The 12,597-nt window shown below is 38.8% G+C and overlaps 2 protein-coding genes across 2 annotated transcripts; one reads left to right on the top strand and one right to left on the bottom strand.

Annotated features, from left to right (window-relative positions):
• The first annotated feature begins 318 nt into the window (after positions 1-318).
• On the top strand, positions 319-7,685 carry LOC138034621 (uncharacterized). The gene is made up of 7 exons (XM_068881836.1): positions 319-751; positions 867-970; positions 2,991-3,205; positions 3,538-3,841; positions 4,659-4,751; positions 5,725-5,858; positions 6,351-7,685. Exons 1-7 carry the CDS (start codon positions 334-336, stop codon positions 6,829-6,831), a joined length of 1,749 nt encoding a protein of 582 aa, XP_068737937.1. The 5' UTR covers positions 319-333; the 3' UTR covers positions 6,832-7,685.
• Positions 7,686-9,620: 1,935 nt separating this feature from the next.
• Positions 9,621-12,211, bottom strand: LOC138034622 (uncharacterized). Its single transcript, XM_068881837.1, has 8 exons — positions 12,145-12,211; positions 11,168-11,200; positions 11,012-11,044; positions 10,856-10,888; positions 10,691-10,711; positions 10,101-10,175; positions 9,899-9,957; positions 9,621-9,686 (listed from the first exon to the last, which is right to left on the bottom strand). Exons 1-8 carry the CDS (start codon positions 12,152-12,154, stop codon positions 9,621-9,623), a joined length of 330 nt encoding a protein of 109 aa, XP_068737938.1. The 5' UTR covers positions 12,155-12,211.
• Positions 12,212-12,597: the final 386 nt, after the last annotated feature.

Below are 12,597 nucleotides of genomic sequence, written 5' to 3'. Positions count from 1 at the left end.
TACCATAACGTGTACACTGAACAGAAAGTGTCGTATTTGAGTATGTCTCTGAGAAATTAAAAACACCAATGCATTGAGGTAGGCGGGCTTGGTACCTTTGAAAAACAGTAATCGCTGCGTTTCTTCTTTTCCCGCCAAACAGGGCGGTTATATGAAAGTATGAAGTTATGCAATAATGAATAAATAAAGTGTGACACAGTGTCGGTGTGTGTGATCTCGCAGCTCGCAAAGCATTTTTCTCGCACCAGTAAATCATTTCTTCCATATCATCATTGAGGACGCCAACAGATCACTCGCTTGGGTATTTTTTTTGTTGAAATCACCTTTTCCGCAATGGAACACCAAATGCCTTGCTCCTCCAGTGCTGCAGATAACTCGTCAGTTCATCTAATCGAAATCGTGGACGATTTCCCGGTATTACCCGTCCCGCCCGAACAAGAAAACTTGGAAGAACCACTCGTTGACTGCTATACTTCGAAGGAACAAGAAGCGACCAACGTGAGCCTAACCCGATCCGAAGATGAACACGACGTCAGTGAGGGTGAAATTCACGCGGAATCTACCCCGAATTCAGCACCAGGAGGGAACAAGCGCAAAACCCCTTATTCCGTCAAATTCGATGAGCTACCCGAGACAGTCCGAAAATTCTTGGCTTCCGTAAAGAAATTCTTTACCCAGACAGTTAACTTTGAAAGAGAGAAAGCACCGGTGGCCCTTTCCACTTACGACAAGGCTCAAGAGAGAATGCTTTGTAAGTATCTTTGGTTTTTTTTGGCTTTAATTTCCACGTTTACATTAAGTGATGACCGATATTTGGGTGACGCTACAAGTCTAGTTAACAACCACTCTTTTTTTATTCTTTGCAGGCTTTCTGGGTTACGTTAAAAATACGTTAGGACGTGATGCAGAAATTTTACCAGAGTGCTTTTTGAGAACTCCCTTGATCGAAGGTTACGTTGAATTTCTAAAGGTGAGAGAGATTCTTTACATGCTTTCGTAAATTAAGTTTTGACACCTTTGTGGAAACGCCTAAGTGAACCACCCAACACTCACGGCCGGGGACTGAAAACCACATCAATGGCCACCATTTTGTTTAATTAGAGCGTTGTAGAAAAAGGCTCCAAATTAACGAAAACATCCAATTGCAATTTTTATCAATTAAGATCACAAAATTTACTCCCACTTTAACTGAAATCGCAAAAATCGTCGCGCCTGCATTGTGTTGCCAGCGGTTTAGTAAAAAATGCGAGCCCGTAATACTTGTGTGTAAAGAAACTGCTGAAAATGGCGAACATTGGAGGGACTGAGGAGTTACTCGCTACACAAGTAACCATCACAGATAAATTGCGCTACAATTGTGACCCATAACTTTTGCATCGGAGGTATTGTTTTAAAGTAATTTCTCGCCATAAATCAATGGACTTTTTACATCAGGTCGTGTGTCAACTTGTTTTGATTACACAGGGGCTCACCCTCGGGGTAAAAACCTGTGAAACTCACAAAGGATGGAACCCTTAGGAAAACAAAAGAGCAGAAAACATCAAACAATAACCTAATCCTACCACGAGCTAACAAAACCCAAAAAAGTTTCTCAGGTTTTAACACAGAGGTAATCCCCATTGCTGACAGGTATGATTAAAATATTCTTGGCCATTCACAACCAAATCAGGTCCAAGACTTATCAAAGAAAGAATAATAGTATGGTCAACAATGTGTTATCTTTTTACCAATCTGCTGTTGAAACTTGCTTTATGCTGATAATAATCTGAAATCTCTTTTCAATGCTGCCTTTATCAAATTAAAGATAAATTATAAATAGCTAGCTGTTAAAAAGTCAACTTTGCATGGTAAGAAGTCAATAATAATATTGTTTTTGATAAAAAAAACTTGAACGGGCGTTCTCTGGTTAAAACACATAAACAATTGCTGCAAACTTTCGACCACTAGAGCTGAGGTCTTCAACGGGCAAAATGATGAATGACATGAAAATTTGGAGAAAATATAAAAATAAAATTCATAACAATAATTGTTATCATTTTTATCTCACTATATATTCTCCCAATTTTCACTTCATTCATCATTTTGCCCGTTGAAGACCTCAGCTCTAGTGGTTGAAAGCTTGAAGTAAAAATTTGGAGAATATATAAAAATGAAAATGATAACAATGATTGTTATCATTTTTAACTCACTATATGTTCTCCCAATTTTCACTTCATTCATCATTTTGCCCGTTGAAGACCTCAGCTCTAGTGGTGGAAAGCTTGCAGCAATGTTTTTTTTTTTTTTTATCTATAGAATGCTTATTCAAGTTTTTTATAATTACTCATCTGGCTGAGTTCCTTCAATTTTTTCAGTATTGTTTTTATTATTAGTAATATGACTTCATACTTTTTCTGAAAGAAAGAAATTACCAACAAATTGGAAAATTTTTGTATCACTGATTTATTGCTTGGTTGGTGAAATTTTGACTTTCAAGCTTGATCACTTTCACCCAGAGGCTCTTGCCTTTGATGAATTTCTGCTACATGTCAGTGATAAATATTCTGATAATATAACTTTTTACCTATCTGCTGATGGTAAAAAATTGCCTTACCAACAGAGTTTAAAGGGTTCCATCCTCCGTGAGTTGAATGTATACACTAGCTGTCCCTGTGTAATCAAAACAAGTTGGCACACGACCTGATGTAAAAAAGTCCATTGATTTATGGCGAGAAATTACTTTAAAACAATTCCTCAGATGCAAAGGTTATGGGTCACAATTGTAGCGCAATTTATCTGTGATGCTTACTTGTGTAGCGAGTAACTACTCAGTCCCTCCAATATTTGCCATTTTGAGCAGTACACACAAGTATTACAGGCTCACATTTAGTTGTAGAACTAATAGACACTTGAATAAAGTTCCTTTGCTTTTCTTTCATTTACACTTCTCTATTTACTTATTGATTTTTGGCTGTTTTGAGCCTCAATTAACCTGTTCTGTTTCCTTGCAGGAAGAACGAAATTGCAGTTCAGCCACGGTGTCAAATCACCTTAGCTCGCTGCTGTACCCAATAAAATTTGTGAACAAAGAGGATGCTCCTGACTTCAAAGGGGTGCCGATTATCCGCCAACTCAGAACGCAAGCCAGAATTCTCCAAAAAGCAGGTGATTTGGAAAGGCCAACCACGATGGAAGATCTTTCTGCCCAAAATCGCTGGATCCCTTGGTTAGTCTTAGCATGAAATCTGCTTTTTGCTCACTCTGTGACGGCATAGACTAAAATTAGTATTCAGTATATTGCATAACTAGCTGTACACTACAGATTGTTAAGATTCAAACAATTGTGTTAGTTCCCAGTCACACTAATTTGAGGGAAGCTTAGAGCTTCAGGAGAAATTGGCACTTAAAGTAAATTGATTAACCATTGTTTGCAAGATACATCTCTCTTGGCTGCAGTAGTTTTGACCTGAATCATTCACTTTCCCTTTGTTCTGGACAGCCCAACCTGTGTGAACCTTATTCATTTTTTTGTTTTTTGGCTTTTGTCTTTAAAAAAAGGGAGGAAGTGGTTTCCGCCGTTAGCAAGCAAAGAGAAAAGTTTGAATTGACAGGCCCGATGAAGTTCAAAGCCAAAGAATTTTGTGACCTAATAATGCTATCCTTGTACGTGTTTATTCCCCCGGCACGGGGATTGGAAATAAGGACCCTGGAAGTCCTGTCAGGGGAACAGGCTAGTAACTTTGACCCAAAGAGCTCCACTGGGAAGAATTATTTGATTGTCAAGGATAGTGGGGACATTGTCCTCCACTTTAATAACTACAAGACAAGGAAGTTTTCTGGACGAGACGAGCTGGCTCTACAGGTTAGACAATCTTCTCTTTGGTTCCAATAAATTAAGTAAGTAAATAAAGAAATCAATCAATAATAAATAAATAACTTGATTTACCAAGGGTGACACATTATAGTTGAGAACTGGTAAACTTGTGGCCCTCCCCTAAAATATATAAAACTACATGTAAGTTACAAATATTAAAAAGGGTAAAATGTAATATTCAAAGAGTGAAAATTTTATGAAATGGGAAAGCTATCAAAGCCAGCATAACCTTTCTTTATAAGATTACAATAATTCTGTTTGAAGGCAATAATACTGGTGCTAGATCTTGTATTAATAGGTAGAGAGTTCCAAAGTTTTGTGGCTGTAGCAAGAAAGGTTTTTTCCACCTTCTGTGTCACATTTACATCTAGCGCAGGGTAAAGTTGTATCATCATAGCGTGAGGTTCTGGTTGACATGTCGCTGATATGCACTAATTATTTTATTTGTCAGGTACTCTGGGCAAGATCCATTTCAGCATAATTTTGTAGAATAAGCATAATTTATTTACATCAATCTCATCACAAAAGGGTAGCCTGTTTTGGGACAATTTGCCACACTCATGGTGATCTGAGATAATTGACCTGAAATTTCTACTGATTGACATGGATGAAGCGCTCCATCCATAAACATTTGTTGAAATCCATCGATGTTGATTCTGTTCTCAAACTGGCTAGCTGGCAATTTATGCCAATCTCAAATTGTTAGAAATTTGTACAATGTGTGTTCAGCAATCAAAAGTGTTGACTTACCGTTTAGTTTGATGATTGACCAAACATTCAGGTAAATGCCACTAATCTTTTTCAGCCACAGGACGAGCTATGTCGACTGCTTCTGTCATACATAAAAGATTATCGGCCGCATATGGTGACCGATTCCAGTGGTAGATACCTCCTGCTGGTAAGGCTTTAATCTGGTGTTACTAACTTACCAAATGATACTCTCACATCTTGTGTAATTGAAATTTCAATTTCTGGACTTTTGGGGTGAGGAAAGTGCCTTAAATACCCCTACTTTGGCCCAGCCAAGGATGCACCCTAACCCTAACATAGAGGTATAAAGCTGTTAAATCTTCTTGTTTCACCCCCAATTCGATAGCAAGGATGGCTTTTTTTTACATTTCGTCCATCTGAGGGTTGCTCACAGTCACATTTCACCCCCAATTCGATAGCAAGGATGGTTTTTTAAAACATTTCGTCCTTCTGAGGGTTGGTCACAGTCAAATTTCACCCCCAAAAGCTATTTCAGGATGTAAAATTCAGTGATAAATTCTGTGGTGGGGTGTTTTTTTGGGCACATTTACCCTTGCAGGGTGTGGTAATTTTAAAATTTACCCCTTGTTAGGTATTTTCATGTCCCAAGTGGGGTTTTTGCACCTAATTTCACACCTTTTGGGGGTGATTTCAAGTGAAACCACATTTCAGTGAGGTGTTTTGTTGTGAAAAGTACACCCCTATCAAGGTTCACGGTTGTGATTAGGAACCCTAGTGGGGTGTTTTTGACTGAAAACCACATCTCTCTGGGGTGAGTGGATTTGCAAAATTAACCCTTGCGTGATATGAAATCAACCCAATTGGGGTGATTTTTTGTGATCCTGGACACTTGTGGGGTGATTTCAAGAGAAACAACACCTCTCTGGGATATTTTTTTCCAACAGATTCACCCCTGTGAGGGTGTTTTTTTTAGAAAAATCACCCTGCTTGTTTTTTGAGTATTCATTCTTTTTTCCACCCTAACATGTATGTGTATGTTTTGCACACACGTGAGTGGCATTGGCAAGGATCTCTATAAGAAAAAGGTCTCAAAAATGAAAAAAAAAACAACAAAACAAAACACAACCAATGCAAATGCACTACCCTTTTTTTTACTCCAGAACAAGAATGGTGATCACTTCACTGCTGCCTCCTTTTCTGCCCACTTGAAGAGCGTGCTATATGGCCTTACGGGAAAGTTGGCTTCCATAAACATACTCAGAAGTTCCTTTATCACTTGGGCGTACGACAAATCGTGAGTTATTCTTAGTAATTCAGAGGGCACTTTTAGTCTTAAAATTAGGGAAGTTGAGTCAAGAGGTCAATATATTCTTTGACTCACATGAAACAGCTTAAAAACATAGGATTCCAATAATTTATTTTTCATCAATCAGTCCTATGCACTAGAATACTTGGTTTGCATCCGTGCGAAGAGATGGCTGGTAGTTTGCTCAAGCTAATTGAATCCCATGTCCATGTTTGTTTGTTAAGTCTCTGACCTAAACAAAGTGTTTGTAAGTAGGCCACTTTCAGAATTATGCAAGAGCATTGATTGCTTAGTTTTTTTCTTGGGACCATTGTCAGTCTCAGGTGAAACTGGAAACAGTTATTATGCAATTCTTGGAGGGCAAACAGAGTGTTTTTCAGTCTTTGGTCAACTACCCTACAATAATTTCAGTTCTCTCATTCCCCCCTCGAGTGTAATATTACATATCATGACTCAGACATTGTTCTATGATTTTAACAGGGACTGTACGGACTCTCTCAAGGCTTCGCTAGCATCTGCGCTCAGGCATTCGCGAAAACAAGCGCAACATACATACGATCGCCGCACAGCAAATCAGAAGAAACGAATGGCGGTCGACTTAGCCAGAGATTACGCAGAGGGCCGTCTGGATGAAGGGGAAACTGCAACCGATGGGGAACCAGAAGAGGGTGATGAGACAGTCAACAGGGGCGATTTCGTCGCCGTTGTATCAGAGGAAAGCACCTATCTGAAGCCGGTGGTTTACATTGGCCAGGTCAAGTCCATAAGACAAAAAGAGGCGACGCTGTTATATTACAAACACATAGGCACCAACTTATATAAGCTTGAACTCTCGGTCGAAGAGTGGAAGGAAGACATTGACAGCCTTGTTCCTGTGGAATTGCAAGGCTCCAAAAAGCGAGGAGGTGTCTACAGACTCATGACTTCCACACGCACCATCCACAAGGCAGTGAAAGGGTAACTGTCTGTGCAGTCTTTCAGTCAAGCTCCAAACGGCGAAAAACCGTCTGATTTCCAAAAAAACAGTTTCACTTCTCTAAGTCCAGAATCAATTCACAAAAGCTTCCACCCCACAATTTTTTCTCCTCTTGTGAACAGCATGAGAGCTTGACTGAAGGGTGCATGTTTTCAAACAAGAGGGCCTAGCAGAATAAGAATTAACTTAGTTGAAGCAAAATTGGTTGTCCCAGTTTCCCAAATTCAAGTGAATGACAGGCTGATTTTATACGTAGCCTTAGTAACTTGAAATAACATCACCTCCATCATTTGAGCCAGTAATTGCTTTATTGAGCCAGTTAAATTGACAGCACATATACAAAACAAATGCAAATGTTTATTCTTACTTGGAACAACGGCAATGGGCCATTTTACAGTTGTTTGCTCAGTGACCTGGCCTATGAATGGCTGCGAGGCTGCCGGTGACCTTGAATCGATACAGACCTAACTGCTTTTATCATGTAAATTGTGTTGTTGTGATTCAAATTAGTCTACATTAACATGAGAAAAGCACAAAGGTTTGTATCAAAACAGGGTCACTGGCAGCCTCGCTTCCATTCTAAAGCCAGGCAGCTTAGCTACAACTGTAGAATGGTCTATATTTTGCATGAAGTGAAAATGAAAAATCTTTGCATAATTATCTACAATGGCCACAGATGCTTGGCCTTGCAATGGAAGCATGAAATTTCCAGTTTTGAACCGTGCAAACGAGAGCCCATTGGCTCACAAGTTTTGTTTCAAGCTTGAGTGTTCATACACTCTGTTCAGTGATTAGGAAGCATATGAAATATATTAAATAAACAGTGGTTGAGACCATAAGGTCTTTGTTGTCATGTATTCTTTTTAATTGACCAAATGCATAAATGGCGACCAAAAATGCATTCTTTTGTTTATGTGCTAATGAGACTCACTAGCCTCGCTCTCAAGCAACATTTCTTTTGTATTTTGTCCATGCAATCGAGGCTACTAAGGCTAAATAGCACATAAACAAAAGAAAATTTTTTTGGCTGCCATTTATGCATTCGGTCTATGAACCGATTCAAAACTTTCTGACACACAGAGCAGGGCTGCAATCAAAGGACTTCATTCTCGATAACAAATAAAACAGGGCAATAAATACTCAGATACTCGCTGATCGATAACTAATTTTACTCTATAAAAGTTATTGTATGTACAGATACCAAACATGAGAGATATCATGCAAGGTTGAAATCTTAATGAGAGACTTGATGGCTTTTTTGGTTTTATTCCACATATGAACAAACAAATGAAATGAAAATAATATCACCACAGTTTCAATTATTAGGAGAAAGGCAAGAGATAAGAAACTTAATACTTGTGTCCTGTAACTATGGTAACAGGTATTTCTGAGCAAGAAAAAAAAAATTCCTCACCTTAATATTGTGAGGAATGATAATTTTCAATAATTAGCTTTCTAGTTGTTCTGACACACAGAGCAGGGCTGCAATCAAAGGACTTCATTCTCGATAACAAATAAAACAGGGCAATAAATACTCAGATACTCGCTGATCGATAACTAATTTTACTCTATAAAAGTTATTGTATGTAGAGATACCAAACATGAGAGATATCATGCAAGGTTGAAATCTTAATGAGAGACTTGATGGCTTTTTTGGTTTTATTCCACATATGAACAAACAAATGAAATAAGAAACTTAATACTTGTGTCCTGTAACTATGGTAACAGGAATTTCTGAGCAAGAAAAAAAACCTCACCTTAATATTGTGAGGAATGATAATTTTCAATAATTAGCTTTCTAGTTGTTGCTTTGGGAAGGTTAATTCTGAATGAAGAGTGCTTCATGTGTTTTTCACAGACACTAGCAGTTGAATAATGTTGTTCACACCTTAATGATACTGTACATTCAAGGTGGATGCCTTACAGGACCCTGTTTTACACAAGAAAGTCCATGTTATCAACAGGAAATTTGGATTGATTGTTTCAGTTGCCTAAATTTCTTGTCATTTATCTAAATGGAAAATAGGCTGTTCTGTTCCCGAAATTCAAACATCCTCACAATAGATAAGGATTCATGAGTTCCCAATGAAAGGCTAACAAGTATTAGTGGTTTTGGTTCCTTCCTAAAAAGGTGTGTCTCTCCTGGCAGGCCATAAATAATATTTACAATAATAATAATATTTATTCTAATTAACAATTATTGCAATATAAGTAAATGAAGAAAGACAGAAAGACATTGGCTGGCTAGAATTATTTATCGGTTGTTTTCAATCTAATCAAGGATGATGACGATAATAATGTCTTTATTCATCTACTTGTATACTTTAACAATAACACAACAATAATAATCAATATCTATAAAAAGTAAAGGGAGGAGTCAAGCACTGTTACAGTCAAGCTATGCAGTTGCATGTTTGCAGTGATGCATTTTGGGAAAAAATCTAAATGTAGAGCTGAAATATGTTTCTGCATGAACTAAGAAATTCAGAACTCTCAGTCTGAAGAATAAACAGTACAGCGGACAGAGCTTGACTGTAACGTGACAAGGTCTCTTTACTTATAATTATAGATATTGATTACTCTCCCCCGAATAAAATTCATCAACCCTCTCCCATTCCCCCTGCCCCGATGGCCGCCCGCGCCTCTTCCTGTACGAAAAATCCTGCCACGTGCTGTACCGCGCATGACGCCTCTATATCCCCCCCTTGCCCCCCGATTTCCGCCCCTACCGCGAATTCCACCCCTAGCCCCCCGACTTCCCCCCCTCCCGCTATCTACATGTTTTGGTTTGGTGGGGCACTGAGCCCTGATGTGCCCCTGTCCCCCACATCGCCAGCACCCTGAAAAAGAGAGAAAAAGAATAGCCGTTGTATTGGCATGTAAAATGTTAATTGTGAACCGTTATCAGGTCACTGACCGTCGGCTGGTTCACTTTGCAAGTGAAGCTATGATCTTCGCAGTTAACTTGTAATGTTGAGATGATATCTGAAATAGATCCTAGCTTCACTTGATAAGTAGTCATGTGTAAATATAAAGAATATTCTATGCTTACTTGTGTACGGGTGTGGCTCCTTGGGGGAACCTTTGTTGGGTCCTTTCCATCAGCCTTTTCTAGAAAACAGGAGTGATATAATTTCTTGCAGACTGTAGTTAAGCAAGTCAAACAGAAGTTGGCATTGTCACTGTTACGATGAAAAGCAAATGACAAATGATAGTAACTAGTTCAGTAATGTAATAAGGAAATGAATTTGTACCATTTTCTTTTTCTGGGATTCTGGTGTCACTCAAGGGTTGCGTCATCCCCTCCTGAGGGGACAACTCTTTGTGTGCTGTTTATAGAACAAATAAAACAGTTTACAAAAAGCAAGAAAGGAATGATGTTATTGTCTTCATTACATGGACTTTATTGCACATGCTTTATCCAGGCAAGGTTATCGCACACAGAGAAAGAATTGTATGGCATGACGTTCTCTCCCCATAACGAGGCACTTCAAAGAGGCCAATAAAAGCCTGTGCATTCAAAATTAATGCATCTGATTTTCCATCATGAATAATAAACCTATTTTTTGGACACCAGGTTTGTAGTAGGTTCAAATTTGTCAACTATGCCATAAATGGCAGTTTCCCCACTATCTAGTATACATTGCAGAATATCATCATGAGATATAGTGAAATGATGGTCCCCAATTTTAACAATTGAAATAGTTTCAGAAGATGTACCTTTGCATTGCTGGAAGAATAATAAATTACAATATTATATTAACGAGGCACTTCAATGCCAGTTCAGTCAAACGCACATGACAAGAAACATTGTTACTTCTAATATCAAGATCAAAGGGCTTACATGTAGCATCTGGTGGTGGTTCTAGTAAACAAAGAAAAAAGATTGATATTATTAGTATAATTACATGGAATGAACAGACTTTCTTCCAGTCACACAAGCATAAATTATTTAATTATTAGTCGTACTAATCAAATTGTGTTTGGAACATTTTCAAAGGTCACATACCAACTGGCATGATTGGTTGCTGGTGACTTTTCTCTGGAAGTAATGAGAAAGGAAAAGTTAGCTTTTCTCATAGATTATTTAATTATTGGTCGTACTAATGAAATGTCAAGGTAAGAGGCCCTCAAAGTGTTTAGAACATTTTCAAAGCTCACATACCAACTGAACAGGTCGGTTGCTGGTCACTTTTCTCTGGAAATAATGAGAAAGGAAAAGTTAGCTTTTCTCATAGATTATTTAATTATTGGTCGTACTAATCAAATGTCAAGGTAAGAGGCCTTCAAAGTGTTTGGAAATTTTTCAAAAATCACATACCAACTGACATAACTGCTTGCTGGTCACTTGTGTCTGGAAGTAATGAGAAAGGAAAAGTTAGCTTTTCACATCCTTGACTAAAGGCAATTCAAAGTTATTGTAAATGTGCATCAAATTATTTATAGACATCATTGGAGAATGTTTTGTTTCCTTGTGTTAAGTTTTTAGAGAATTTTACTGTTCACAGCTTGCAAATCACTCTTCACAAATAGCAAATGGTAATCCCCGATTTCGTATTTGAAATAGAAAAGCATTTAAATACCAGATAAAGGCGGTTCTGACATGGCTGTTTTGTTGCCATGGTAACCTGCTGGGTCAAGTCAATGACTACATCTGGTTGAGCGATTATTGCAGAACCCCAGGCCTTTAGTATCACAAGACAACAGCATTAGAGGGTTACTTTCGTCATAAATAAGACATTCATTCTCTTACTGATTTGCTGATTTGAGCCACCTTAAAGTTGTCGTTAATGAGGCCCTACCAGGGAGGGGCTGGGGCGTGTCGTTGATTCATTAAAACAATTGCTTCTGTTCCCTTGAACCCAAAATTACTTTTTGATCCCTTCAATTGTATGAAGTTCCCTTGTTCCCTGAGATATGTTGTCGTCCTTCTCCGCGTCCCCAGTTCCCCAGTTCAAATAAGCTTCGTCAGTGAAACCACTGGCAAGGCGATAATGTGCCCCAAAAAGGCCAGTCATTTGCGTTTTCTCTCACTTGGAGATCATTCAGATTGAAATTATTATTAAAATCAGCTCAAGTACACGCAATAGCGCGTTCTATCGAGTGGCAAAGGTGGGAGATTTGGAAATGTACTGGAATGAACGAAGAAGTCTCACCGCCTTCAGAGGTACTACTGTTCGACAACGTGCCAAATCGTGTCGCTCACTTGACCGAATCTAACGAACAGTTTACGGTGGGAAAAGACAGGAAAGAAAGAAACCACATTAAGAGCATTTTAGCTACAGTTTTCTTACTTACTAGATTCCATCTTTTGGATGTTCGCACTTCCCTCTAGCTATATAATGGCGCTGTGTTTTGAAAATTCCGCTGCCTGTCGTTTCCTCCAATCGCATCCCTCGTACACAGGCTCCTTGCATTTCGGTCGATCGGTCGATCGCGATGTTTCTCGGCTTTGACTTCCGACAGGCTCCGGGAAATGTCGGAGATAATCTTCGGCTGTTTGGGAGAGAGGTTTTTGTGTCGGAATCGAAATTTCTGTTTTTTCCACAAAAAACTCGCTTTCGTGCCTCGTCCAAGGCCTTGCAACGAACAAACCATTTCCCAGGCATCCCCTCCCCGAGGAATAAAGAGTAATGGCTGACCCAGCGTGTTTAAAGAGGCTTTTGAGAGAAACCTTGATTCAGATGAAGATCGATGAAGGTATTTTCATATCAACTGCATTCGTGTGGCTCTTAACTTCAGCTCAATCTG

Source organism: Montipora capricornis, unplaced genomic scaffold, assembly GCF_036669925.1.
Source record: "Montipora capricornis isolate CH-2021 unplaced genomic scaffold, ASM3666992v2 scaffold_13, whole genome shotgun sequence".
NCBI classification, from domain to species: domain Eukaryota; kingdom Metazoa; phylum Cnidaria; class Anthozoa; order Scleractinia; family Acroporidae; genus Montipora; species Montipora capricornis.
This window is presented reverse-complemented; position numbering and strand designations above follow the sequence as displayed.